Below are 27,650 nucleotides of genomic sequence, written 5' to 3'. Positions count from 1 at the left end.
TCCAACACAGCTGACTCACTGTTAACGCAATCATCTGTTTTATTTTAAAACATGTCCACTCTGCATTGAGCATCAACACAGACCAGACCAGAAACCCACACTCCTGTCCCAGCAGGCGGGGGTCGGTGCATGATTGGGGGTGATGGCTGCTTCCACAGGGAGAGGAAGGCAGACGGAGGAAGACAGACATTGCGTGTTCTTCCTAACTCCTGCTCAGGAATCCCAGGGAGGAAACACGAGGATATTTAAGCTCCTACAGCAATTCTAACCCCCTGTCTCAACCAGTGACATTCAAACAAGGAACCTGGGCCGATGGGCGTGAACAGCACAAGACGGCGCTGTTTAAAGTAACATCCAGGCCGAGGAATGGTCTGTGCTTTCTGTCTGGTGTTTAGTTCCTCCTGTTCTATGAGCTCATAGAGTGGAAGGCTGGCAGAATGCAAAGCCTCACCAGGACAGAGTATCTGCTCAGTTTTAGGGTTTGCTCTTTTTTTTTAAGGAAAAAAAGTCTTTTTCCTAAGTCTTTTTTTGCTTAGGATAAAGACTAAGCTACGGGAAGAAATGTACACTGAGCCGGATGGCGCCAATACAGAGAGGCACGTGGTCTCCTTTATTTTCATCTTTTTAGTTATGACTCCACAGAAATATGTATAGGGTTTAGCCTTTAGACTGGGAATACTTTGCATTTTCAAACCAAGTCTTTAAATCCAGCTATTTTTATAAAATTTGCATTTTATCAAATTATTTTTACATCCCTTGTCCTTCCTCTGTGGCAGAAAGTATAAGTTCTGTCCCCCTGCCCAGAGGCACATGGGGTCTCTGTGTGGGACACTGCGGTTCTGGGTTTCTGGAACACCTGAGCCTCTGGCACTGCTGAACCTCCAGCGGCCTCCAAGGCACCCGGGATGAGATTTCCACATTCCAGAACAAAGCAGCGAATTGGAAGGACTTGCCTCCTAGGAGAGAGGGAAGGCCACCCCCTTGGCTCCCCATGATGTGGAGGGTGTGGAAGGGCAGGTGGGAGCAAACCCCCAAGTCAGCAAGGCATCCGGGGAGCAGGCAGTGAAGCCACCTAGGCCCTGTTGTAAGAAACCAAGTGTCTTCTCCGAAGTAGACACCTCCTGTTTATGTCTAAGATGGATGCTTTTGAGATTATTTATCTGGGCCAGCCAAAGGCAAGGGCTCATTACATATTAGCCAAGTTGAGACACTACTTGACTATTCACACCCTATTAGGCTTTTAAAATAGACCAAAGGACACAGGAATGTGTACATTTCAACAGATCTGAAACTGCAAAATATTCACCCCACATATTGGCAAAGCACTAGATCCCAGGACTCCATGGGTGTCATTATTTCCAGATTCCTTTGCGTTTTAAAGTCACAGAGAGTCAGAATGAAGGCAGGATTATGGCTTCTAACACTGCACTGTCTATCTCAGCTAGAAGTCAGTTTCTATAGTTTGCTCCACTTTCTATGCATGTTGTCTTTTAAGTCACCTTTTACAAAATTTGTATTTAAAAAACTTTTCATAAAACACATGCACAGAGGAGCAAGTCTTGTGAACTAGTTTTCCTTCGGTCACTTCCGGCAGACGGAGGAATCACTATGGATTTGGAATGCGGTGGCCAGGCGTTTCCACGGGTCACCTTCTTCCACACACTCGGGGGTGGGGGGGTGGAAAACTCTCTTTTTCAAAAACATGTTGGCAGAAGGGCACGATTCTTCAACTCTTTAGGGCCTGAGAAAACAAAGAGAAAGGTGACTGTCATTTCTCTTAGGGACCTTGTGGTTCAATTCCCGTGAGCCATAGTTCTTATTGTTCTTATGTCAAAGTCTTCCAGTTTGAGAACCTGGAAGTATTGTCTTCACCTCCTCTCCCCCCTCCCTGCCTGGTCCTCCCAGCACCAGATCCCCAGGCATCTCCAAGTCCATGACCATAAGGTCAATCGTGACCTTCAACTCTCAGTTGCATAAAATCAGTCCTCTCGCCCAACACTCCCATCAAATATCATCTCTCTAACAGATATGAGGAATGTTACCCTCTGGCTATGAAACGGAATATTCTGAATTCTTAAGGAATTTGAATAAAGACAAAGCATCCCTGTCCCTCATCCTTCAGGATGGAGGGAGGGGTCTAAATGAAGAGGTCCACCCCCAGGGAGCCCCTGTTCAGAACAGGAGCAGATGCTGGTCTGGAAGCCACCTACCTCCCTGCACTGGGAGCAGAGAGATTAGGTATCAAGTTAAAACATGGTTGGGATTTTCTCTTCCAGTTCAGTTAGTTGGAAAATTAAAGTAAAGGTCATCTTTGTTCAGATCTCAACAGAAGTTAACTAAAAAGCCATCCCTGGCCGACTCTTCTTGGAAATGTGCAAGGCCCAAGGGGACACCTGTTCTTCTGGGGTTCAGGGACTTCTGAACATGACCTTTACTTAGAGGTGTCGTAGTTCACAGTTTGCACTCCAGAAATGGCCGCCTTCACTTCCTATCATGGGGGGTAAGGAATTTACTTACGAGTACCTTCCCGACATTTTCCTCACGACCACAAGGATGATTCCGCCAACGAAGCCAATGGAGAGTAAGACCCCAACTATGATTCCAACCAGGGTCACTGTCGCCAAGCCATCTACATGCCAGGAGGAAAACATGAGCCCCAGATAAACATACTTGGGTCATTTATAAACACACCACCACCGTGCTCAGTGGCACGACATCTCTATTGCTTCCCTGCACCAAGTGGGAGCTGACTTAGCTGAGAAGACACTTTGAGTCATTCTAATCCATCCTATGAAGGGAGAGATTTGGGGAACTCAAGATCTGTCCAGCGTACAACTCATCCGGGGTGGGGGGAGCTTTATCACTAATTATTGGGTAGCGTTTGTGTCCAGCTATTTAATTATTTTTATTCTCTTTCTTCGTAACAATAAGTTGTGACACGCCACCATTCTGTCTCTCACTAAGTGAACAGACTCCTTTATGCTTTGCTTAATTTCAAATACAAATGATTCCCTTTTGTCTCTTCAAAGAGACTTGAGACCTGTTCTCAGAGGTTTTTATGTTCTGCTTCTGCTGACTGCAACCCAGGAAAGAATGTAATTCATCACAAACATTAAGTTCAAAGAAATTTTTTTGAACCACCATAAGGATATTTTGATACCAAAATCCAGCCTACCTTTCTCAATTGTGACCTCTGTCTCTTTACTCACTCCCTCTGCAAAGAAAGAGATGTAATGATATAGAATTAATAGGATTTAATAACTATAATTTAACAATTGGCAAAAGATGAGTTTACCCTAAGTGGAAGGTAGCAAGACACAAGCTTAGAGGATAATTTCATAAATAAGCTGGATCAGGGGATTTTTCAGCAAGCTCCAGCATGATCTTGTCTTCAAAACTATTATTATTGAATAGTTTTTCACACTGATGGGTCCACAGTGCTTTTTGTGTATATTCTTTTTTTCTCATCCACTATAGAGGCAGAGTCAAGGAAATTGAGCCATAGAGATCGTAAATAAATGGTCACAAACTTTTAGCAGTTAGGGTAACAAAAGAATTCAAGGCTGTTGAGTCTAGGTCCAATGAGAAGGTCATGGAAAACTCATCAAGTGTTTTAAAGGCTTTTCATTTAGTGCTCTAGTTCTGAAAGGTGTGACCAAGAAGATGAGTTGTCTCAGAATACCCATTCTCTGCTTTATCTTAAGTAACAAAATCCACACTTTATAGGTAGCCACATACCCAGATAGTTTAACGAGAGAACATATATACCCATTGATTTGCACCACTGTGATTTTAGGATTTCTATTTGCAACCAAAGCTAATCCAATAGTTAGAACATGAATATTTTCATTTACCTATCACATGGGTATAAATTAGTTACTTATGAGTACATGCTGGGAAGTAATAAAATTATAAGTTTCCTTATAATAATTTTACACAGGGCCTCCCTGGTGGCACAAGGGGTTAAGATGCAACCTATGAAGCTATCCACAGCCACTGTACACAAGTTTGATACCCAGCCAGGGAGCTGACCCACATGATGCAGCAGACCTCTCCTGTCTCACCCGCTACCCCCGCACAGTGACCAAGTATAGTGATGATTCTTTCTCTGCCCAGGTGCGTCCTCTCTGGGGTTTAAATGTTAACCATTTCTTTTGCATCTTAGAGTGACCATCAGGCTTTATTTTCTTTTTCTTTTTTTTAAAGATTTATTTATTTATTTATACAAGAACCGGGGTACAAGTCAGACCCGCGAGAGGGTGAGAGGATTCACCAGAGACAGAGCAGGGAACAGAACAGACAGACTGACTGAAATACACTGCTGAGGGGAGCAGCGGGCGTGACAGGAGAGGTCTGCGCACCATGTGGGACCCTCGCCGGAGGCTGGGGATTGAACTGGCACTTCAAAGGCTGCGAACAGCTTCACAGCGTGGTGCTCAACCGCCTGTGCCACAAGGGGAAGCCCAGGCTTTATTTTCAAAGCACTTTATGAAGGTTTTTTTCCCCCCTTCATAGGTAAAATACATAGAACACAAAATTAATTTATTTTTCACCATCTGTAAGGCACAGTTCGACGGTATTGAGTACATTGTACAACCATCATTAGCACCCAACCCCAGAATGCTCTTCTTGTAGAACTGACATCCCATATTCGTGGCCACAAGGGAGGCTGGAATGCAGCCATTTTCAACCAAAGGGAGGGAATTTAAAAAAAATTGCATGTAGCAAGACAAGCCAGAATGATAAAAACAAATACTGGATGTCCATCTAGCAGCCAGTTGGACAACACAAAACATTTGCAAAGACTATTAGACTACAACAAATATCCTGAGGTTAACCTCAATAACTCTGAGGTCAAGGGCAGGGGAAGGGACAAGAGGACCCAAGGGACAGTGGGAAAAAAAAACAATTAAAATTGCTATAATTCAAAAACCCAGGGGCTCCCTGGTGGTGTAAGGGGTTTAGATGCAGCCTATGAACCTATCCGCAGCCTCTGCACCACAAGTTCAGTCCCCAGCCAGGAAGCAATCCACATGGCACAGCAGACCTCTCCTGACTCGCCTGCTGTTCCCCTCAGCAGTGTATTTCAGTAGATCTGCCTGTTCTGCTCCCTACTCTGTCTCTGGTGAATCCTCTCATCCCCCACACCTCTGGCCTGTACCCTAGTTCTTGTAAATAAATAAATAAATCTTTAAAAAAAAAAAACCAACAAACAAGTTGGATAGAGGAAAAAGGGGGAAAAAGTGATATTATTATTTTTGTGTTGATATAAGAGCTATGGACTTGTACAAATAACAGCTTGAGATTTTTTCAATTGCCCCTAAAAGCATGCGGTCCCTACTAGATCTGGAGACAGAAAAATCCAGAAAAAGAAAAGACAGGGGTCAAAGTCATCTCTGCTAACATTTTGGCTTGTTTTTGTTTTCCCAGACTCAGGGATATAAGTTGTAAATACAGTGACAACAACACTGTTTTAAACAAAAAGATCAGATAATCTTCCCTACATCATGGGATGTCAGAATCATGAAATCACTCTCTAGAAGCAACCTTAGAGATTACCTAGTATGTGCCCCAGTGCAAGACTCAGAAAGCAAAGTAAAACATAAGAAAGAAGGAAAAACTGACACTGTAAATGTTAAACAACAACCCTCCCTGTAGCTGAGGGTCAGCAACATGACACCAGTTGCACTTCACTTGCCCTTTCGGGGCCATTATCCCTAGTCGTCACTTGAGGTAGAGGGCAGTGATCAACACCCCAATAAATCAGATGTGAAACCTGTTACAGAAAGCATGGTTCAGAATGTGCTCTTGCGCTCCAATACATGCCCCATTGATTATTATGCTTGCTCAAGGATTATTATGTTTGCTCAAGTCCCCCCACTAGGAAATTCATTTTCTTACCCATGGAGTGACTAGTGGTCACGCTTGGGGAGCTGGTGCTCGGGCTCTTGTCCTGGTCAGGGGCAGTGCTTTCTGCAGTTGGCAGGTCCTCAATGTGCACGTCTGTTACACTCTCTGCCCCTGTTGACACCTATAGGAGATGCAACGAGGCACAATAGAAATAAACATAATGTTTTGAAATAGATGCTCTGCTTTCAGAAGACAAGGATTAAGGTAGCACTAATATGTAAAATAGACGACATAAATTTAAAGTAGAAACAAGAAAGCAAATAAAAAACAAGAAAGCAAATAAGAATGGTGACAGGAATAAAACCAAGTCTACTCCAGAAACAAATGCCAAAGGCTTAGTATGCTAACCTCCTAGGAGCTTGATTCTTCAACAAATACTGGATCACAAAGTTTTCATTTTTTTCCCTCTCTTGAACTTGAATAGCACTTTTTGCCTGTAACATTTCTTTGATACCTATTATGCTGCATTAATCCTTTAATGGCTTTCCTTCCCAATTAGAGTAATAACTAGCCTTTACTGGGAGGTTATTATGTGCCAGACTCTTTAAATACCCCATACAACCCTATGAAGTAGATGCTATTATTAGTCCTATAGTATGAACACACTTTAAGAGGCCAGATGATATGCCCAAGTTCACAGTCAAGAGCAAGCAACAGAGCAAAACTTGGAGTAATTCTCCTAATGGCAAAGTTGATGCCAACGTAGCATTCACCAGCTATGCCAGCACGCACAGGCAGCAAAAGCAAAAACAGATGAATGTGAGCACATCAACCTTAAAAACTTTGAGCAACCATGGACATAAGCCACAGAGTGAAGAGGCAGCCTGTGGAATGGGAGGACAAAAATAGCAAAACTATATCTCATAAAGTAAAAGTGCTCCTACAACTCAGCAATAAAATATCAAATACCTTTCGGCCAGAACCGCCATCTTCCAGTAAGTTGCCAAAATGACTAACACAAAGGGAAAGAGAAGAGGGACCCGCTATATGTTCTTTAGGCCTTTTAGAAAACATGGAGTTGTTTCTTTGGCCACATACATGCGAATCTATAAGAAAGGTGATATTGTTGACATCAAGGGGATGGGCACTGTTCAAAAAGGAATGCCCCACAAATGTTACCATGGCAAAACCGGAAGAGTCTATAATGTTACCCAACATGCAGTTGGCATTGTTGTAAACAAGCAAGTAAAGGGCAAGATTCTTGCAAAGAGAATTAATGTTCGTATTGAGCACTCTAAGAGCCGAGATAGCTTCCTGAAACGTGTGAAAGAAAATGATCAGAAGAAAAAGGGTACTTGGGTTCAGCAGAAGCGCCAGCCTGCTCCACCTAGAGAAGCATACTTTGTGAGAACCAATGGGAAGGAGCCTGAGCTGCTAGAACCTATTCCCTATGAATTCATGGCATGATAGGTGTGCAAAAAGAAATAAAAGAGCTCTGGACTACAAAAAAAATAAAATAAAAAAAATCAAATAATCTTATAAAAAATGAGCAAACAAAGAGGAGTGGATTAGAAAAATGCAGTATGCATACACACGATGGGATACTATTCAGCTAGAAGGAAAGATGAACTCTTGTCATTTGTGTTAACATGGATGGAATTGAAGGGGATGATGCTACGTAAAATAAGAGAGAAGGAGAAAAACAAATACCTATGGTTTTACTTATATGTGGAATATAAAGATACAAAATAAAGGGTCAGACAGAACCAAACCAATAACAAGCCCTAGAGCCTCCCTGGTGGCCCAGAGGTTGAGTCTCAGTGCTATCACTACTGCAGCACGAGTTCAATCCCCAGCCAGGGAGTTGACCTACAAGGCGCAGCAGACCTCTCCTGTCTCCCCGCTGCTCCCCTCAGCAGTGGATTTTAGTAGATCCATCTGTTCTCCCCATTCTGTCTCTGGTGAATCTTTTCACCCCCACACCTCTGGCCCGCACCCCAGTTCTTCTATGCATAAATAAATAAATCTTTTAAAAATAAATAAATAACAAGCCCTAGAAATCTGACTATGGAATTGAAGCTACCAGATAGGGAGAGGGAGGAGGGAAAACAAAGTTTTCCTACAACTTTCCAAAACAAACCAAAGCTACCATATGGGGAGGGGGCACAATGGACTATGGTGGGTGGAACCGAAGGTGCTGTGGTGGTCAGGGAGGTGTGACATGCATCTGAGATGTGCTTTATGCTTTAGAATCACATACCGTGTTGTAAACCAGCATTACCTCAATAAAGACATTCTTAAAGACAAAAAGTTAAATACATGGTGGAATCCAAAGAGAGCTTAAAAATGTCAAATAACATTTTTTATTGTTATATGTTGAAATGATAATATTGGGGGTATACTGAGCTCAATCAAATATTATTAAAATTAATTTCATCTAAAAAAATGGGCAAAGGACTTGAGTAGACATTTCCCCAAGGATGATAAACAATGGCCAAGAAACACATGAAAGATGCTTAACATCACTGATCATCCAACAAATGGAAATCAAAACCATTAGACTATTGCCTTACGCTGCTGGGATGCCGACAATCAAAAGAACAGAAAATAATGTGTCAAGGATATGGAGAAATTGGAACCACTGTGCACTCTTGGTATCATCAAAATCAGAGCAAAAGTAGACTGGTCATCACCAGGGGCTGGAAGGAGGTCGGAGGGAGAGTGGCATAAGGTCAGAGAGGTGGCCAGGAGCCTCAGTTCCGTGTTACTAACTAAATTATAAGCTCCTCAGGGTGGAAGGTGTGGCTTCACACCTCCTCGGTGTCTCCTTGTGCCTGGCATCCTGTGTTGCCCAAGTGGGCGCTTGAGGCACGTGAATTGATTAGAATTCACGAGGTTAGGAAGTGTCTGCTGAGACTGTCAGTCTACACCAGCATGGTCTGTGGATGGGCTACAGTCCTTGTTTATTACAAATCTCCAACAAGGCAGGAATTTGCAAAGACGTATTTAGGAACTTTCAAAGCATCGATGGATGCTTGGATGCAACATCCAAGATTTTTATTGTATTGAAAATTGGGCTGTAACAGATTGGGCATTTTAAAGCTTACATCCTTGCCACTTTGCATATTCTTAAATCCTCTGTGGTGAGCATACCAGCTGCTGCTAAATAGCTTCTGTTCTAAGCTATATAACAATTTCTTTTGTGCAGTGGCTCACGCTAAATGTACTTATATTTGTTGATAAAATTCTTATCCATCAACCCACTTACCATCTATGTATCCAACCAACCTTCCATGCATCCATCCATCATCCATGCATCCAATCATCCATCCATCCATCCCTCCACCCAACCACTTACCATCCATCCATCCATCCACCCAACCACTTACCATCCATCCATCCATCCATCCATCCATCCATCCATCCATCCATCTTCTTGCATGTGCTCACATGCCTATAGAGCAAAATCCTCTTTTCCCAGGACACTCACCAGACCTGTGGCGCTAGTAGACTCATAAGGCTCTTCAACAGTACTGGGTGTCAGAATGTTATCTTCCATACCTGGGGTCACCAAGCCATCTTCTATACTTGGAGTTAAAACGTCATCCTCTGGCCGCACAGTGATGGCTGAAGAAGAAAGGCAAAGTTAGGGCTTAAGGTAGAAATCATGTGGGCAGACCTGACTGGCCAGTGACAATCAGATCACTTTCTTTTCTATTTCGTATGGAGAATTTTTTTTGGTGGGGTGTGATTTTTCCATCCTACAACAAACCATTTTCCTTGGCCTGGTTCATACAATGATCTGGTTTTCTCCATTGCGAAAAGAAGGAACATGGAAATACAAGGGGGTAAAGCAACCAGCCCCTCCCGGACACCCCACAAGAGATACAGACCTTTCCTTTTCCATAATGAACCAGAGTCTTCCTTGTGCCGTTTCATACGATGAACCAATACATTAGGGTTAACAGAATATCATCTGTGGTTGGTATTTCTTTTTTTTTTAAGATTTATTTATGTATGCATACAAGAACTGGGGTACAGGCCAGAGGTGCAGGGGGCGAGAGGATTCACCAGAGACAGAGCGGAGAACAGAACAGGCAGACTGACTGAAATACACTGCTGAGGGGAGCAGCAGGCGAGACAGGAGAGGTCTGCTGTGCCATGTGGGTAGCTCCCTGGCTGGCCGAGGATTGAACTTGTGCTGCAGTGGCTGCAGATAGCTTTACAGTGTTGTGTTTAATGCCTTGCGCCACCAGGGAAGCCCCTGTGACTGGTATTTCTAAAAACATCAGTCTGCAGGCTCTATCTCAAACCAACTGAATCAGAATGTGCAAAAGTGAGTTTTCCATCTTTCTAAATCATGCTCACTCGTCATCACTTCAAGCCTGCCGCTGACTTGAATGACCAGAACTGTTGGTTTTGATCACAGACCTTGTCAATTACTTAGAGTTCTTGTTTTAAAGTTGGGGTGAACATCAGTAATAATCTTTTTTTTTAAAAGATTTATTTATTTATACAAGCACTGGGTACAGTCAGAAGCGCAGGAGGGTGAGAGAATTCACCAGAGCCAGAGCGGGGAGCAGAGCAGGCAGAAGGACCGAAGTACACTGCTGAGGGGAGCAGCGGGCGGCAGGAGAGGTCTGCGCGCCATGTGGGACCCTCCTCCAGTGGCGGGGGAGCAGCCGGGGATCGAACCGGCACTGCAGAGGCTGCGGGCATCTTTGCAACCCAGTGCTCAACCGCTGCACCACCGGGGAGGCCCTAATAATCTTAACGTTACCCAGAAATCCAATAGAACCCTTTGTGCCATGATAGCTACGCTAATGAAAGAACAACTGCCCCTGACCTTGGCTTTTCTGCATCAACATTGGATGAATGACCCATGTTGTGCCAAGAGAAAGATTTCCAGAGGAGCAGGGGGTGGGAGTGGGAGTGGAGTAGCAAGTTGAATTCCAAGACTGAGAGAACAGGTAACAACAGCAGCTGCCTCTTCTTCAACCTCTGCAGCAATCACCCAAACTAACCACGGCCAGTTCCAAGCACCATCTCAACTCTTCAAATGACCCTTTGCATGAGTTCAGAATCTGACTCACTGGCCACGGGCTCCCTCCCCTGACTCGAGTGGCTCTGAAAATTCCATGACTAAATACAGTTGCAAAATAAGCAAACAACATCCCAGGAGCAAAAGGGAGGGGGCTTAGAGACTTCTTTGTGTAATGAAAGAGCATAGATTTGGATCGAGGCTGTGTTCAAGTTAGCAATTCCATCCTTTCCCTAATACACCTTATTTCTCCCTGTTTTAGCCAACCCGGCTGGAGGCACAGCTAATAAATATTTGATCATAACATCTTTGCTGATGCATAGAAGAATAAATCTGCTTGTTCTACGAGTCTTCTCTTTGCATCCAGAGTCCTAATCCAGTGCTGCAGATCAATGGCTTTGGATGCACCTTCTCAGCATATGCAATTATTTTTCATCTTGAGGGACAAAAGCCTTTCACCAGTTAGTAATAATGGAATACCGCAGTGCATGCAAATAGTGTATGCCCCCCTCTCTGTTTCTGGCTATTTGTGGGGGTGGGGGTGGGTGGTGTTCATCTCCCACTAGGATTTACAACTGTGCTGTGGGCATATGTTGAATGTATTTATGGAGCTCAAGGGGTAATATCTCTTTGCCAGAACGTAGTTCTTATTAAAACAAACAACTAAGCATTCTGTTTTATTTTTCCTTCTCTCCTGGAATGAACACAGTTAACAAATCACTGATGCAAAAAACCATTTTCTGGAACCGTACAGCAAAATCACTTCCTTTCTAGCATCCTCTAACTTTAAAAAACAAAAGCACCCTTGCTTAAAAAAAAAAAAATCAAGTCCTGAATGAAGTTGATTTGAATTCTTTCATAGAAAGTTCAGTTCATTGAAAGCGTAACTTGATAAAAATTCCTCCTTGTTTTTTTCTACTCTTGGCCCACAGAGCTAAGTCCCAAAATCGCTCTGAATAGACAAAGGGTGTTTTATGAATGACACTCGTGATTAAGATGCACGTCTTTTGTCTCACTGCCCTGGCTTTCTTTTTGCTCCATGGGAAAGCTGATCTTTAACAAGAGATCCTCAATTGTCTCTCTTATTATTTTGGCTGAAGGCTTTCCCGGGTGAAGACTGCCTAGGAGGCCAGCTGCCCAGTTTCCAGCCAGCATCTGATGTCTTCCTCTTTGAACAGGGAAATTCAATCATGTGCTGATGCCTTCATTCCCTGATTCTTTTTTCCTAAGACACGTGCATGTGTGCACATGCAAATGCACGCACACACACACACACACACACACACACCTGATTATATAAGCAGGGGACTGCAATGACAGTGGGTCCTGAGAACACCTTATCCTGCCACACCCAGCTTCACCCAGCTAGCGGGGTCAGAAGCCATGGAAGTTTCCAAATAAGTAGGCAGCCTAGCCATTCAGTTTGGAATTTGTGTGCGTGTGTGTTATTCTTTAAAAGGCTAGACCAATGTTCCTTTTACTTAGAAGAAGAGGCAAAACAGCAATTTTACTTTAAGGTTCTTATGTTTGAGAAAAAATAAGAACTAAAGATGCTTCTTTGTAGTAAAGTGCTAATTCTGAATCATTTATATCTTTACTTTCAAGTCTAACATCTCGAAAGAAGTCATTCCAGCTTATATTTTTCAAAAAATGCCATCACATGCACTTAGGGAATGGGGAAGGACATTTTAAAATCTTTAAAATGAAAGTGGTATATTTTAAAATATCTAAGATGTTTGAGAATTTAGATATGATGCTAAATTACATTGTGGTAATTTAATTTTTGGATCATTGTTTTAATTTTTTTAAAGATTTATTTATTTATGCATACAAGCCCTGGGGTTCAGCCCAGAGATGTCGGGGGGAGGATATGAGAGGATCCACCAGAGACAGAGTGGAGAGCAGAACAGGCAGACTGACTGAAATACACTGCTGAGGGGCAGGCCCTGGCAGGCCAGGGGTATCGAACTCATGCTGCAGAGGCTGTGGACTGCTTCATAGTGTGGTGCTTAACCCCTTGCACCACCAGGGAGGCCCTGAATAATTGTTTTCAATCCCTTGGTTTTATTGACATTCCCTGGATTTGTGGTGGTCAGTCTATTAGTCGTTAAGAATGTGTTCTTTTAAATATTTGCACACCATACAACTGATAAGGGACTGCTATCAAAGATCTACAAAGAGTTTACACAACTCCACAAAAACAAAGCAAACAACCCAGTCAAAAAATGGGCAGAGGAGCTAAAAAGCCTCTTTTCCAAACAAGAAATGCAAATGGCCAACCGGTATACGAAAAAATGTTCACCATCACTTATCATCAGGGAAATGTAAATCAAAACCACAATGAAATACCACCTCACACCAGTAAGAATGGCTTAAGTTAATAAAACCGGCAACAACAAATGCTGGCGAGGATGTGGAGAAAAAGGAACCCTCTTACTCTGCTATAATGCAAATGGTCCAGCCACTATGGAAAGCTGTGTGGAGGACCCCCCGCAAATACTAAAAGTGGATCTACCATATGACCCAGCAATTCTACTTCTATGAATCTATCCAAAGGGCACAAAAACACTAATTTGGAAGGAAACCTGCACGCCTATGTTTACTGCAGCACTATTTACAATAGCCAAGATACGGAAACAACCCAAGTGCCCCCGAACAGATGAGTGGATCAAGAAGGTGTGGCCTGTATATACAAAGGAATACTACTCAGTCATCAAAAAGATAAACTCATGCCATTTGCAGCAACATGGATGTAGCTGGAAGGGATTATGCTAAATGAATTAAGTCAGAAGGAAAAAGATAAATATCAGCTGGTTTCACTTATATGTGGAATATAGGAAAACCGAACAAAGGGTCAAGAAAAAGACAAAATTTGCAAGCTGATCATAGATCTGAGGCATCCGGCAGGGGAGGAGAGAAAGGGGTCGAAACAAGGAAGGATACTGTTCATGGGTACTGTGGCGGTGAGAGAACTATGGAGCCTACACCTGAGGAGAGAAACCAAATATTGTACAAAATACAAACAATGATATAGGATGAAAAAAAAAAAAGGATATCTAAAGGATGTCTTCTTTTGTGATTATTTTTCTCTTGTGGTATTCCTCTTTTTTTTTTTATAATTTTGTCAGAGTTCTTTATACCTTGAGAATATATTCTTTGGACTAGATGCTGAAAACTTTATTATAATTTTTTACAAGTTGGGATTTATGTCTCTTTGGTACATGGCAAGCTCTGTGGCTAATCAAACTTATTAGGCACATTTTGTCCCTTGGAAGTCACACTCACTCACCCTATGTCGAGATTTTGGGTGTATTCACCTGTATTTTCCTTGTAGTTTTGTTCTTACACTTAATTTTTTTTAATATTTATTTATTTATGCATACAACAACTGGGGTACGGGCCAGAGATGTGGGAAGTGAGAGGATACACCAGAGACAGAGTGGGGAGCAGAACAGGCAGCCTGACTGAAATATACTGCTGAGGGGAGTAGCGGGCGAGACAGGAGAGGTCTGCTGTGCCATGTGGGTTGCTCCCTGGCCGCTGGGGATTGAACTCGTCCTGCAGAGGCTGCGGATTGCTTCATAGTGCAGTGCTTAACCCCTTGCGCCACCAGGGAGACTCCTACACTTAATATTTCTATGTGTCCCATGTCTTCATCCTCTCATCATTGTAATCTTGGTTATCTGAGGCAATTGTTTCTTTGGATGTCTCATGCCCTCTTAGGAAACCCCATCTTGTTCAAACCTTCTAGCCTCCTTATTAATGACCACAATGTTAACTGCCTCAAGTGACCCTCTTCAACGTGGACTAAGCTTTCCAAAGTGGTAGATTAGGGGAGATAGTATGATATGCTTTACAAAAGGCACCCCTCCCAGCAGCAGCCCTCTGTCCCAGCTCCACAAACTAAGTACCAACAATCAAAAACGGAACCTTTTTGAAGTCCAGTTCTCTATGCCCCACGCCCCACACTTTGGGACTGCCTGCTCCAGAAATAGGTGTCAGTGTGGCTGGAGGTAAGAGACAGACTGAGCAGGGGGCCAGGCTGGTGGTACTCCGAGGATGGAGTGTGAACCCCCCAGAGCGAGCAGGGATCAGACAGAAGCAGGGAGATTGCTTGAGCACTGGGGTCCAGGCGAGAGTGACTGGTGCCAGGACAGAGGTGGTGGAAAGGGCCAGAACTGGACAGGTCATGGCGGGGAGCCTCTGAAGCCATTTACCACCCATGGTGAGAAATAAAGAGGAGACCTAGAGCTGGTTTTTCATTTTACCACCGCTGGCAGCTCTGCTGATAAACAACATTTGGGGTGCAAACCAAGGTACCGTGTGAACATGGTGTCCCTGTAAAGGCTGAGCCCTGTGCTGGTTTCCACCACTTCACTAGGAAATTACCTGGATGGCCTCTAGTCCCCAGTGGGCGTTTTGTTAGAGAAACTCTGCCCCAACTCTATCCCCCCATGAGGGGGTTTTGGGAGCCTCTTTCTGATGACCTGAAGCTTCAGAATCAGATGGCGGAGCAGCAGCTTGAGAGCATTTTATCTTGAAATGGGAATGTTGACTTTAAAAATAACAAAATCCCAAGGAGAGATACCCTCGGGGTTTTCAAAGAAAACCCGTGGGGTTAGCCAGCAGATCAAGGCAGTTTTCCTGTTGCTGGGTGTTTTCTAGTCTCCTGGGTGGTGGCTCCAGAGTCTCAATGCACAAATATGCCTTTGAAGACGGACAAGCACATGGCTGTGGTTGATTTTTGTGGCCCTGGAGGAGAACACTTCTTTTTTTTTTTCTTACAACATCCTAGGAAATTCTGGTTTTCCCCTGTAGGAGCAACTGTAGGATAATTAACAATTAATTTTAGCATTCCTCTCCCAATTACATTTGCGATGAAGTAACGTGTTCAGAGAGAAGTCAAAACACCTATTTGGAAAACAAAAATGCCGCTTCTGTTCCTTTGCCCAGAGCCGGGGTCTGCCCATTATTTTTCTATCGAGTCTCAATACTGTACTCAGAAAGCTGAAAATTAACACTCCCCAAAACTGTAGCAAGGCGCCAGCCCGGCCTCTTCCATGCTCTGAGGACCACCTACTGTGATCAGTGAGGTGCTCAGATCTTTGTGACCCACTTCTTCTCAATTTAAGATGTCCCAAATGCAGCTGTTTGGGGGTGCTGCCCTCACTGCTGGGGAATGGGCTTCCACAACCAGAAGAAAGGGCCAGAACTTTGCTTCTACCCACCAATCTTTATTCCTGGCGCCCTATGGGCTGGCCTGGCCGGCTCCTAACCTTGTGTAGAAACCTTCCTTTGGAATATGAAAAGCCATTAGCTGACCCAAGGTAGTGAGCCAGACCCCCAAGTCCTGGCAGATCTGGGATGCAGTCTGCATAATTACTGATGTGGCCAGTGGGTTCTCCTTCCCCACACACCCACCCTTTCCATGGGTGCCTGCAAATTCCTACATCAAAGGTCTGGCCATGGAAAGTCCATGTAACTCCTGGAGGCCTGCAGGCCACTTGGTATCCCAGAGGAATGCACACTCTCTTATTCTTCCTTGAGGAAGCCAGTGCTACCTAAAACCCACCTGGCCCCATCATCCCATGATAGTTACAGATGTTTGTTGAATGACTAACAGAGTATACTTATAGCCAAGTGGGAAATTTCTTTGAGTTACCCCTTACACTATTCCTGCCATTGACCTCTGAACTTAATCTGGGAGGTGTTAAATCTCTTCCCCTGATGAAAGAGGCAGCATGGCTAAAAATAGAGCAATTTGCCTTTGAGGATGAATTTTCCACCCTGCCATTTGCTACCTGTCACTCACTGTGTCAGGTCCTGTCAGCCTCTGCAGGCCCACGCCAACCAGGAGACTTGACACCTGACGCCGGCACTGGGGACACGTGCCTCTCAAATTCAAGAGAAACGTATCAAGGTTTCAGATAAATGTCATGAGTTCCTCTGAAGAAACCAAAAGCAATGCTACCCATTAAGATTTAGAGCAGCGACTGTCCCCAGATGCAGAGGGGTGACTGTACAAGGACACAGCATCCTGGGGGCTTTTGCAGCTGACTGTGAGCAATAAGGAGGGGCCATGGTCCTGGGGACTCCTGTCACTTCCCTAGCAAGGACTGCCCCCGAGTCTCTGGCAGGTGGAAAGGGACCAGTATAAAGTCCATAAGACCTCACACTGGCCTCCCAGCCTCATCCAAGCCCTCTCCCTTTGGTGGGTGAGAAGAAGCAGAGACCTACTGTGTGCCCTGCACAAATCTTCCTGCTCACCCTCCAAGGCCACCCACCAGGTAGGTATTCCACATAAGGGCTACTTACTGAAGTCACAGGAGCATGTGCAAAATGTGGTGTCAGCCCTCTTTACAAAAGCCTTGCCAATGAGTACGATCTCTTTTTGCAGGGGAGAGGGATGGCTGCCTACATAGTCAGCAGGTGGTGATGCAGGGGTGGGCCTAGGGGCTGTCAGACTCTGAAGTCTGGTTCTACCCAGTGGGCACTAGGTGTCTGCAGTACCGTTACTTCTCTGCAGTTCCTCCTGGCATCCACTCTGTGCAGAGAAAGGGCTGGGGCGGGACTGAAGCAGCTGCCTGGGGGCTTCTGGTGCCAGGGCGCCCAGGTCTGCAATCCTTGCATCATTAACCATGCAAACCCCTCTCTCTACTCATCTGCCAGGGAAATCCCTTCTGTGCTCTCCCAAGGTGCACGGAGATCATCTCCTAAACTAGAGTGAGACTTGATGCCACTGGCATTTGCTACTTTCTCCTATTAGTATTTTCCAGTTCGAGGGCGAGACCCAACCTCTGGACTTTTATGACCTGGTCACTCACGTAGTTTCTGATAATCGACTGAATGACTAGATGAATATTCACACTTTTCAGGGTTCATGGAAGAGAATCAGGTCATCCACTCACCCCGGAGCACAAACAGGACCCCGAGCGACTTGAGTGTTAAAACTAGAGTTGTCAGCTGCCGCCTCCACCAGAATTACTCAACCTGGGGGGATTTCTCTCTTGACCAAGAGCAGAATGTTCTCCGTCAAAGAGGAAATGAGGTCACAGTTTTGTAGACTGGAATCAACACCTCTGTAATCACTCTTCTGGAACCCAGCTGGGGCTGAGTCCTGCACAAAAGGGCCCCTCATAGGGAAGACCGCTGAGTACTTGAATAAGCAAAGACGAGAGCCTATTTCAGGGGTGAGGCAGCCTGGGGGCACAGCGTCTCGTGGGGTGATGGGGTGTTTGGGAACACGGGCCACAGCTGCTGGCTGCGGAGCTTCTGACTCATGCAGGGCAGCTGAGCTGGCAGGGATTTTGCAAGAGTGAAAGAGAAGCCCCTCTAGATCTGACCTCACCCTCCACCCAGGCAGCTCAGACAGTCCAGCGGTGAGCCCGGGAGGACTGAGACTCTGCAGGAATGTGCAGAATGCGGCTGTGTATCCGTGAGCGGCAGTGGCCTTGATCCTAAGCCACGTTTGGGAGTTTGAAGTGTACTTTGCTGTAGATTTAAGAAAATAATTGTTTTGGCTAGGGGGGTGTCTTCTGACCCCCTGGCAATCTTCCCCTGGTGCTGGTGATCTAGGGATCTATCTCCAGGGTTTAGTCCTGATGCCATATTAGTGGAGGGTCTCCCAGATCCCTACAAGGTACATCAAAGCAAATGCCCTACTAGTACTTCTTTTGTTTTGTTTTCTAAAGAGTTTTTATTTTTGTACTTTTACTTTATTATTATTAATGTATTTTATATAATTTTCACATCACCTATTAATAATTCTTTTTTTTAAAGATTTATTTATTTACTTATACAAGCACTGGGTACAGTCAGAAGCATGGGAGGGTGAGAGAATTCACCAGAGCCAGAGCGGGGAGCAGAACAGGCAGACTGACGAAATACACTGCTGAGGGGAGCAGCGGGCGCGGCAGGAGAGGTCTGTCACGCCATGTGGGACCCTCACCTGGCAGTCTGAGCTCAAACTGGCACTGCAGAGGTTGCGGGCAGCTTCACAGCCCAGCGCTCAACTGCTGCGCCATCAGGGGAGGCCCTATTAATACTTCTGACTCTCCAACAGGCTGAATAAACTACTCCTATTCCTCAAACCCGTTCCTGGCTGTCAACCCTCCCACCTGATTTTTATACTTCCATCATGCCTTCTTGCCATTCCTGCCTAAAGCCTTGAGTCACTGTTTCCTTCCTCTCCCTTCTACCAAAAGTTAATTATCTACCGACCATGCGTTCCTTTAAGGAACACATAAGACAGGGAGGCGCCCGGCTCTCTCGACCTGGTCATGTACACAAAGGATTGAACCACAGTCATAAAAAAAGCCAAAGGAATCTTAAAAGAGATGAAGTGGGAGAACTCACCCTTCCCAGTTTCAAAGCTTCCCGCAAAGCAAGAGTGATCACGACGATGGACACTGGCATAGGAGGGATGGAACTAAACTGTGGGATCAGAAATACGTGTGTCCTTTTACGCAGTTGAATTTGACAAAAGTGCTGAGATAATTCAATGGGAGGAAGGACCATCTTTTCAACAAATGGTGCTGGGACAACGGGATAGCCATGCACAAAAGAACAGAGTGGGACCTCTGTCTCACACCACTCATAAATACTGAACCTCTCCCTCCCCCCATCAAGGGCCTGCAGGCAAGAGCTAAAACTATGCAACTGCTGGGGAAAATGTGAATGAATCGTTGTTGAACTTGGAGTAGGCAACACTACAGGGCAATCAAAGGAAAAATTGATAAAGTGAATTTAAAATTTTCATCTTTTCTGCTCTTTGGACACTATCAAGAGATTGAAAAGAAAACCGATAGCACAGGAAGAATGTTTGCAATTCCTGTGACTAACAAGGGTCCAGTATCCAGAATATACAACAAGTTCAAGGATAAAAAAAACTCAACACCAACCTAATTTTAAAATGAGATTTTTAAATTTTGCATCGATATTTATCCAAAGAAGAAAAGTGGATCACAAGCAGATTAAAGGACGCCCATCATCACTAGGGGAATGTAAATCAAAGTTATAATGAGCTACCTCTTCATCCCCATTGGGGTAGCTGCTATTAAAAAAAAAAAAAAGCAGGGGCCTCCCTGGTGGCGCAAGGGGTTAAGACGCAGCACTATGAAGCTATCCGCAGCCACTGCAGCATGAGTTCGATCCCTGGCCAGTCAGGAACGTGACCCACATGGTGTAGCAGACCTCTCCTGACTTGCCCGCTGCTCCCCTCAGCAGTGTATTTTTGGTCAATTCACCTGTTTTGTTTCCCACTTTATCTCTGGTGAATCCTCTCACACACACCCCCATGCCTCTGGCCTGTACCCCAGTTCTTGTATGCATAAATAAATAAATCTTTAAAAAAATAAATAAAATAAAATAAAAAACCAGAAAATAACAAATGGTGGTAAGAATGTGGAGAAACTGGGGCCTTCTGCTTTGTTGGTAGGGATGTTTAAAAGGACAGCCCCTTTGTAAAACAACTTGGCACTTCCTCAAAAAGTTAAATATTGAATTACCACATCACCCAGCAATGCCACCCCTTGAAATATACTTGAGAGAAATAAAAACATATGTCCACACTAAGACTTGTGCATGGAGGTTCATAGAAATAATATTTATAAGAGCCCCAAGTGGAAACAAGCCAAATGCCATTAGCTGGGGACTGGATAAGCAAAATGTGGTGTGGAGGGAAACATTACTCAGCCATAAAAAGGAATAGAATGCTGATAAAGGCCACAATGTGGACATGGTGAAAACATGCTGAGTGAAAGAAATCAGGCACAAAAGACTGAATGGTGCATGACTGTACTGATGTGTAATACCTAGAAAAGGCCGACCCATAGAGGTGAAAAGCAAAGTAGTGGTTTCGGGGGCAGTGGGGGCGCTCATGGGATCAACTGTTAATATCTTGAGGCTGTGGGGAGCAGTGATAAAAGTGATCTGAAATTGGCAGTGGTGATGGTTGTATAGTTCTACAAATATACTAAAAAATCACTGCATTGCTTAGCTTTAGAGGGTTAATTTTAGGGTCTATGAATTATAAACCAAAAGGGTGTTTAAAGATTTATTTTTATAGTTATGCATACAAGAACTGGGGCGTAGGCCAGAACTGTGGGGCAGGTGAGAAAATTCAGAACAGGCAGATCCACTGAAATCCACTGCTGAGGGGAGCAGCGGGCAAGACAGGAGAGGTCTGCTGCACCATGTGGGTCAGCTCCCTGGCCAGGGATCGAACTCAGGCCACAGTGACTGGCATAGCTTGACAGCACTGAGACTTCAACCCCTGCACCACCGGGGAGACCCTCAATCAAAAGTTTTAAATAGTTATGAATGACATAAAAGGTAAATAATAAATCAGAAAACGAAGAAAGATAGTACGAAATCAGGAAATAATAAGCTGCAAGTCTTGCTGGTCTATTCCCCCCAAATCTGATCTCAGCCCCCCTTCTATCGGTGATACTTAGTCTCTTAGCCTCCTAAGCCCCCACCCCCCTCGTGGGGCAGCCCTCAGACTGTCCTCATAAATTGGATTCGGTCCCATGTGGGTTTCAAATTTCCTGACAACAACTGTTCATGCACCACTCCTATTTTCCAACTCAACACGGACTCACCTTCCCCGATTTCCTGCCACTCCCCAGCGCTCCCCCACTGCACTCCCGCTGCCTCGGTGGTTCTCTACACATAACCTCCAGGTTGTCTTTCTTTCCGTACTTCTCTCACGCACTCCCCTGCCCTCACTGCGCGTCTCTGCCAAGCCCAGGCGCCATGTCTCCCACCCAAGGCCAAGCCCCACCTTCCCCACGAGGCTGTCCCAGCCCCAATGAGGAGGAGCACCCCTTTCTCCCACTCCTGCTGGCAGGAGAGGGTGCATGGGCTCGGCATGTGCCATGTTAGCAGCCAGGCGCTCCCATCTCCAGACTCACCTGTGTGTGAGCTGCCACCCACCTCCTCAAACTCGTAAAGGTCTTGATCACTCGTGCTCTCTGCACGCTCTTTAGGGACAGGGGTTTTCACCTCCATCTAAACTGTGGTCCAACCCATTACACCTGGCCTTGCTGCAGGAAGAGGTACTTGAAATCAACCGGCTGACTTTTCTGGGGGTCCTTGGTGGCCTTGATCCCTGACCCCAAGCGGAGCTGGCTGCTGTGGGGCGGGGGCCCCAAGGTGGGGCTGGCTGGCCTCCAGCCTCACCAGAGCCAACCGCCCGCTGTGGTGGGTCCGTAAGTGACTGACCCTCTCTGTGTCTCTGCTCAGTCTCTGAAATATGACTTTATAGGTCTCTGGTGTGGATTAAGTAAAAAGGGGCTTGGAAAGTGGGGACACGTGCAAATCACTCAGCAAATGTTAGTTGTGATGACGTAGTTCTTGCTCTTAACCACCCATCCAGGATTGAGTTCCCTTCGCTTCAGAGCCAGGAGTGGAATCTGACCACAGGGTGCCAGCTCACAGGAAACCAAAGTTTATTTAGAAGGAGAACTAGCTTCCCGACACGATACCTGCTTACTGGCCATCCCCGCGTGTCCTGGTCTAGAGTGCACACCTGAGATGCAGGGGGTGGAAGTGGCAGGGTGTGGCTGTTGGGTGGGGCACATTTCCAGGCTGTGATAGACCGGGGCCCCCTGACTCATCCCAGAACCACCTGGATGAGCATGAGCACACCCGCAGCCACCAGACAGGCCGTCTTGCCTATTGCCGGCCACCAGCCGGGAAACGTTGTCTTGCCTGACTCACGAACAGTCACTCGATAAATATTTGTTAAATAACCGGGTTCCTGGGGCAAGCAGGTTTAATGTCATCTACTCCTTGTTCCCTTCCTCTCCTCTAGCTTCCAGGAAGACCCACTCCCTTCTCCCCTGGCCGGGATACTAGTCACTGGACACAGCTCTGCTTACATTGCTTGTTTTATTCTCCTGGATGGAGAAGCCATAAAGGATCTTGGGAAATGCTCTGTTCTCATCTTTAATGTGTCCACCTGTTGTCCTCCTGGCGTGGCCCCTTCCCCACTTGCCCTGTACATTGGACGTAACTGACACCCCCCCCACAAATAGAACAATGGCCATTATTACCCCCGAGTGGCTCAGCGATTCTCTCTATGCCCCAGTGCCAGCAGCTTGTGCCCCTGGACAGAGGTCGGGAGCACATCTTCCTCCGGAAGTGTGATCATCCTCTGGTAGCTTTGTTATTTGGGGTGTTTTTTTCCCCTGCATGAAATTTAGTGTTGTCTGAGTGATTTCGGTTTTCAGCTCCTCAGAAAGTTAGGTGCTGGCTTCCCTTGAAGGACAAACCGTTCAGCTGAGCAAGTCCCAGGCAAAAGTACTCCTCCCTATACACCCAATCCCCGGGCTGAGGCTCAAGGGAAAGCTTGCCGGCCTGGCCCCCCGAGAAGCGGGCTGGCTATTGGGTTCAGGGGAGTCATAGAAGGAAGCAGCCACCTCATTTTCCTGCCTCACAGGAACTTGGCAGAATTCCAGGTGTTTGGTGGCCTGACTGTCACACGGCCCTTGGATAAAATGCCCCATCATGTTCTTTCCCCTAAAAGGTTTATGAAACCAGAGGACTCAAAATTCCATTCAAGAGCTGCTTTCTCCCTTGTCCATCCTGTGGGCTCCTTGTCACTGTCCACTAGTTTGGAGGTGCTCCCACCCCATCCCCACCCTCCCTGTCATTCAATCCTCCTCCACAAGCTCCTCTCTTTGGACATTCCCTTGTGAGGTCTCAGGCTGGCAGAACAGCAGGGCTTCCTTGGAGAACCTTCCAGGATCTTCTGTGATTCCTGAAGTGAGTTTCCTAAGGGAAGTGCCAGGTATTCGTCTTCTTTCTCTCTGCTCATCCTCCCCCGTCATATTTCCACAAGTTGTAACCTGGCATGCCAGGTTCTTAGAGCCAGAAATATGACAACTATTCAGATAAGCCAATGGAATTTGAGGCACAGGTCCAGGCCATGCTCGTGAAGACTGCAGAGCACACGTTTCAGCTAGGCCTGTTGCTCGCCAATGAGTGTAGTTCAAGTCCCACGTTTAGCACCGCGCTGCACAGCAGGAGCAGCTGAGAGCCTGGAGCTTCTTTGGGGAATGAATTAAGAAATCTGTTCAGGGGCCTCCCTCGTGGTGCAAGGGGTTAAGATGCAGCACTCTGAAGTTATCTGCAGCCACAGCAGCACGAGTTCAATTCCGGGCCACATGGTGCAGCAGACCTCTCCTGTCTTGCCCGCTGCTCCCCTCAGCAGTGCATTTCAGTAGATCTGCCTGTTCTGCTCCCCACTCTGTCTCTGGGGAATCCTCTCACCACCACCCCACCCCTGGCCTGTACCCCAGTTCTTCTATGTATAAATAAATCTTAAAAAAACAGAAATCACATTCAAAGTACATTTCACTCTTAAAGGAATACTGTGCTAAGTATTGAACACGAAGGACTTTTTGTATGATGAAAAGTTTTGTTTCAAGTGTAAAGCGCTTGAAGTCAGCCTAGGGTTCCCTAAAATTGCAAAGCTTGGTGTGATTTTTGTTGTTTCTGTTTGTTTGCGGCAATATCCTGTAGTGAAAACAGCTGGGGGTTTGGATTAGACCCGTTGTGAACCCTAGTTCTGGTATATTCTGAAGATCATTGTCGTGTAAGGAGTTGTGGTGACTGAATGAGGGGACTGTGACCTCAGAGCCCTTGGCGGGGAGGGGGGGGATGGTGATGGAGGGGCGTGGTGTCCCTCCTGCTGTCTGCCCAGGTTTTGGGGTCTCCGTGAGTGTCTGCTATGGAGTTATTCATTTCAAAGGCCAGAGGAGGCCTGGGTTGTATATCTTTGCTCAACTGGGGTTCTGTTCTACTCCCTGTGCCCCAAATTAGTTTCCTCAGGCTTGGATACTTTCTGGGCATGCGCTTTTCTGTATTCAGTGCTATTTTGGATCTCATACGCCAGGCCAGTGTGAGCGACAGACCTGCCTCACCAAGGCCCGGACAGAGGCTGATCTCCAGTGGATGTCAGAGGCGTCTGAAGTCAGAGTCTTAGCAACCCCGAAGATCCAGGGCCTCCGAAACTGGCAAGAGTTCCGGGGAAATCTCAGGGAAATTTGTTCAGCGCATGATTAATCCTGAGTGGACTGGTCCTGGAAAGCGCGTGTGCTTTACGGCAAGCAACAGCCTGCAGGAATTTCACAAAACAAATTCCCCAACAGAGAGGCCCAGAAGGACGTGTTTTGGATGAAAGTTCAGCAGGAGGGTGGAGCCTGACTTGGAGGGAAAAACCGCCAGATGTGGGGGACCACAGAGCTCTGAATCCACTAGCACTCAGAGCCAACCCATCCGAATTATAAAACTGAACCCGATAAAAACACTCAGATGAGAGAAGGGCAGTAGGGTGGAAGAGAATAAAATTCAACACCATAATTACCCCCAACCCAGTTCCCCAAGAAAAGCTGACAATAGCTCAGTTCAATGAAGTTATTCATCCATATTCAAGCTGCCCGACTCATTATCCTCAGACAAAACCCCTCCAGGGCCTCAGCTTCTCACCACAGCCCAGTGACTCCACATCACACCCAGCCAGCCCCCCACACTGCTGGGGGGGGGGAGGGGGCTGCTGCTTCTTTTTTAACAGGGCAGTTCTAGGATCCACGTGACTGTTTTCTCTGACAAGGTTTACCACCCTCCCTACCCGCCCCACCCCCATAGTTGATATGGGAACTGGCTTAGCCTTCCCGACAGCTGCCCCTTCCTTGGAGAAAGCAGAGGCTGTCACCCCGCTGCCTGGGTGGGCAGCAGCAGGGCTGGGGTCAGTGGGGGACCCTCCCACATCTTATATCACAGGCCCCAAATGTCTGGTCAGAGAGGAAATGTGGCTAGAACACCAGGCCGTGCACATGGCCGCAGAAGGAGAAGTTCCAAAGATAGGAAGCCACAATTAGCCTCCGGGGCCTCGGAAGAGTCACCGGGAAGCAGACAGCCCAGCCCAGGTGGACACCCTGTATCATTTCCCCAGGCTGGGTATTTTGGTCCTTTAGTGGAATTATACTAGGTTAGTCTACTCCTCCCTCGAACCACTCCCTCCAAGGAGTCCTCCGGCACGCTCTCCACCCTCAATCTGGAAATTGTCTAAGAGTTTACCTCTCAGGGGCACCTGCTCAGCAGCTTTCGCCTCCAAAGATCACGACTTAGCTTCCTATTCCTTCACCCAGTCGGACACACCTTGTTAGAGCAGCCTGCACTTGATGGCGCTTGGCAGTTACTGCTTTTGTATTTTGTTGTTGTTGTTGTTTTACAAATTGCAGGTCTCTGACCTGGGTGGGGGGCCTGTGGGCCACAGTTCCAACAGCTCAAAGGGTGGATAGCATTTCTTAGCAATAAATATTTTTAAATGAAGGTACAGACTTCTTTCCCAGGACATAAAGCTACTACACGCTTACTAGGCTGCACTATGGCAGAAGCATAATGTCATATGCACTGGGAAGACAAAACAATTCGTGTAACTTACTTCACTGTGATACTGGCTTATGGCAGTGACCTCAAACCCAAACCACACCATCTCCACATGCGCCTGCGTTTAGAGAATAACCATGTGCTGGCATTTGTTTTTGCCCAGGCAATGAGGGTTCGGACATAAGACAGAGCTGTGCCCTGGGGGGCTTCTATTCTATTGGAGAAACATAAAAAATAAAACCCGAAAAAAATAAAATATTGACAGATGTTCAGGGATGCCACCAACATAGCAGGCAGGGCTGGAGGAGGCAGGGATGAGAAGGGAAGGGGTGAGGGAAGGGGGTGGGCGTGGTGCTGATGCGGGGGCTGCGGGGCCACCATCGCAGGCTGAAGCCTGCGGAGTAACCAGCGCTCACTGTGCGGCTGATGTTGGCCAAGGTCAAGGCAAGACCCCAGACCAACTTCAGCCTCAGCGTTCACAGCTCCTCCCCATTCCTTCATGCTGCTCAGGAGGCTCCCCACTTCAGCCCTAGCGCACAGCGATCCTGTCTACAAACCCTCTCCATAAATGGGGCTCCCCAGTGTGCCCAAGATGGGGCAGAGGCAGAGTATCCTCCCAGCCCCCCAGCACCCCTAAAAGTCCCCATCTGAGGCTCTGTGTCCTCCTGCTGGCCGGACAGCCCTGTCCAGCCAGGGGGAGGGGGCTGGGGTCCCTCCCAGCCTGATCCCTGGGAGCGAGCAGGGGGCGCAGGAGGGGGATGACCCAGAGGGATGCCCCCTCCCTCCTTCGCTGCCCCTGGATTCCGGGGCTCCTCCGGGCACCCCGCTCAGCTGATTCTTCCGGACTTGGCACCGGCGGCACCGGTCTCCCGCCCTCCTGCCGGGCCCTCCCGACGGGCGCGCGCTCCCAGCTCCCCTCCGCGCTCCTGGGCAACTTCAAACAGCAGGCCCGGCTGCCAGCAAGTCGGGGCGCGCGCGCGGGTCCCCTCCAGCAGCCGGCGGGGGCCGCTCGGCCGGGTCTTACCTCCTTCTGCCGGGAGCCAGAGCCAGGCGCTCCCCAAAACGCAGAGCAGCGCGGGGACCTTCCACATCTTCTTGGCCGGCCTGTCTGCGGCGGGGCTGGCTTCGGGGCTGGGGCAGGAGCAGCAGCCGGGCCCCAGGGCTCCCCGGCAGGCCGCGGAGGGGGGCTGGGATGAGGGGAGCAAAAAAGAAAAACTCCCCGGCCCCAGAAGTTTGCCAAGCTCGCCTCGCCCGCCCGCAGCTGCTGGAGGCGCAAACTTCGCAGCTGGGAACTTGGGGAGCGCCTGAAGCGAGCATTTATCACCCCGCGAGCGAGCGCGGGCGCGCAAGGTGGTCCCGGCCC

At 46.8% G+C, this 27,650-nt stretch overlaps 2 protein-coding genes across 3 annotated transcripts; one reads left to right on the top strand and one right to left on the bottom strand.

Moving 5' to 3' along the window:
- PDPN (podoplanin) lies at window positions 1–27,650 on the bottom strand. Of its 2 annotated transcripts, none has more exons than XM_037499302.2 (6): window positions 27,312–27,650; window positions 9,341–9,477; window positions 5,902–6,031; window positions 3,176–3,214; window positions 2,518–2,629; window positions 1–1,741 (listed from the first exon to the last, which is right to left on the bottom strand). In XM_037499302.2, exons 1-6 carry the CDS (start codon window positions 27,376–27,378, stop codon window positions 1,735–1,737), a joined length of 492 nt encoding a protein of 163 aa, XP_037355199.1. In that variant the 5' UTR covers window positions 27,379–27,650; the 3' UTR covers window positions 1–1,734. The 2 variants fall into 2 exon arrangements, with proteins under 2 accessions (XP_037355199.1, XP_037355200.1); XM_037499303.2 differs by having other exon boundaries at window positions 2,524–2,629.
- Window positions 6,833–7,356, top strand: LOC119235756 (60S ribosomal protein L21-like). The gene has a single exon (XM_037499304.2). The coding sequence runs from the start codon at window positions 6,859–6,861 to the stop codon at window positions 7,315–7,317; it is 459 nt and encodes a 152-aa protein (XP_037355201.1). The 5' UTR covers window positions 6,833–6,858; the 3' UTR covers window positions 7,318–7,356.

Source organism: Talpa occidentalis, unplaced genomic scaffold (assembly GCF_014898055.3).
Source record: "Talpa occidentalis isolate TD23 unplaced genomic scaffold, MPIMG_talOcc4v2.1 talOcc4.9, whole genome shotgun sequence".
NCBI lineage: Eukaryota > Metazoa > Chordata > Mammalia > Eulipotyphla > Talpidae > Talpa > Talpa occidentalis.
Note: the sequence above shows the minus strand (reverse complement) of the source record. Positions and strands in the feature narration are given on the sequence as shown.

What these genes read in the sequence shown, in the direction of transcription:
- LOC119235756 (XM_037499304.2), top strand. Translation starts at nt 6,859, where the DNA reads ATGACTAACACAAAGGGAAAGAGAAGAGGGACCCGCTATATGTTCTTT.
- PDPN (XM_037499302.2), bottom strand. Translation starts at nt 27,378, where the DNA reads ATGTGGAAGGTCCCCGCGCTGCTCTGCGTTTTGGGGAGCGCCTGGCTC. An exon ending in CTACTAGCGCCACAGGTCTG is followed by an intron (nt 6,032 to 9,340) that starts GTGAGTGTCCTG and finishes CATCTCCTATAG; the next exon opens with GTGTCAACAGGGGCAGAGAG. An exon ending in AGAGGTCACAATTGAGAAAG is followed by an intron (nt 2,630 to 3,175) that starts GTAGGCTGGATT and finishes CCTGGCATGTAG; the next exon opens with ATGGCTTGGCGACAGTGACC.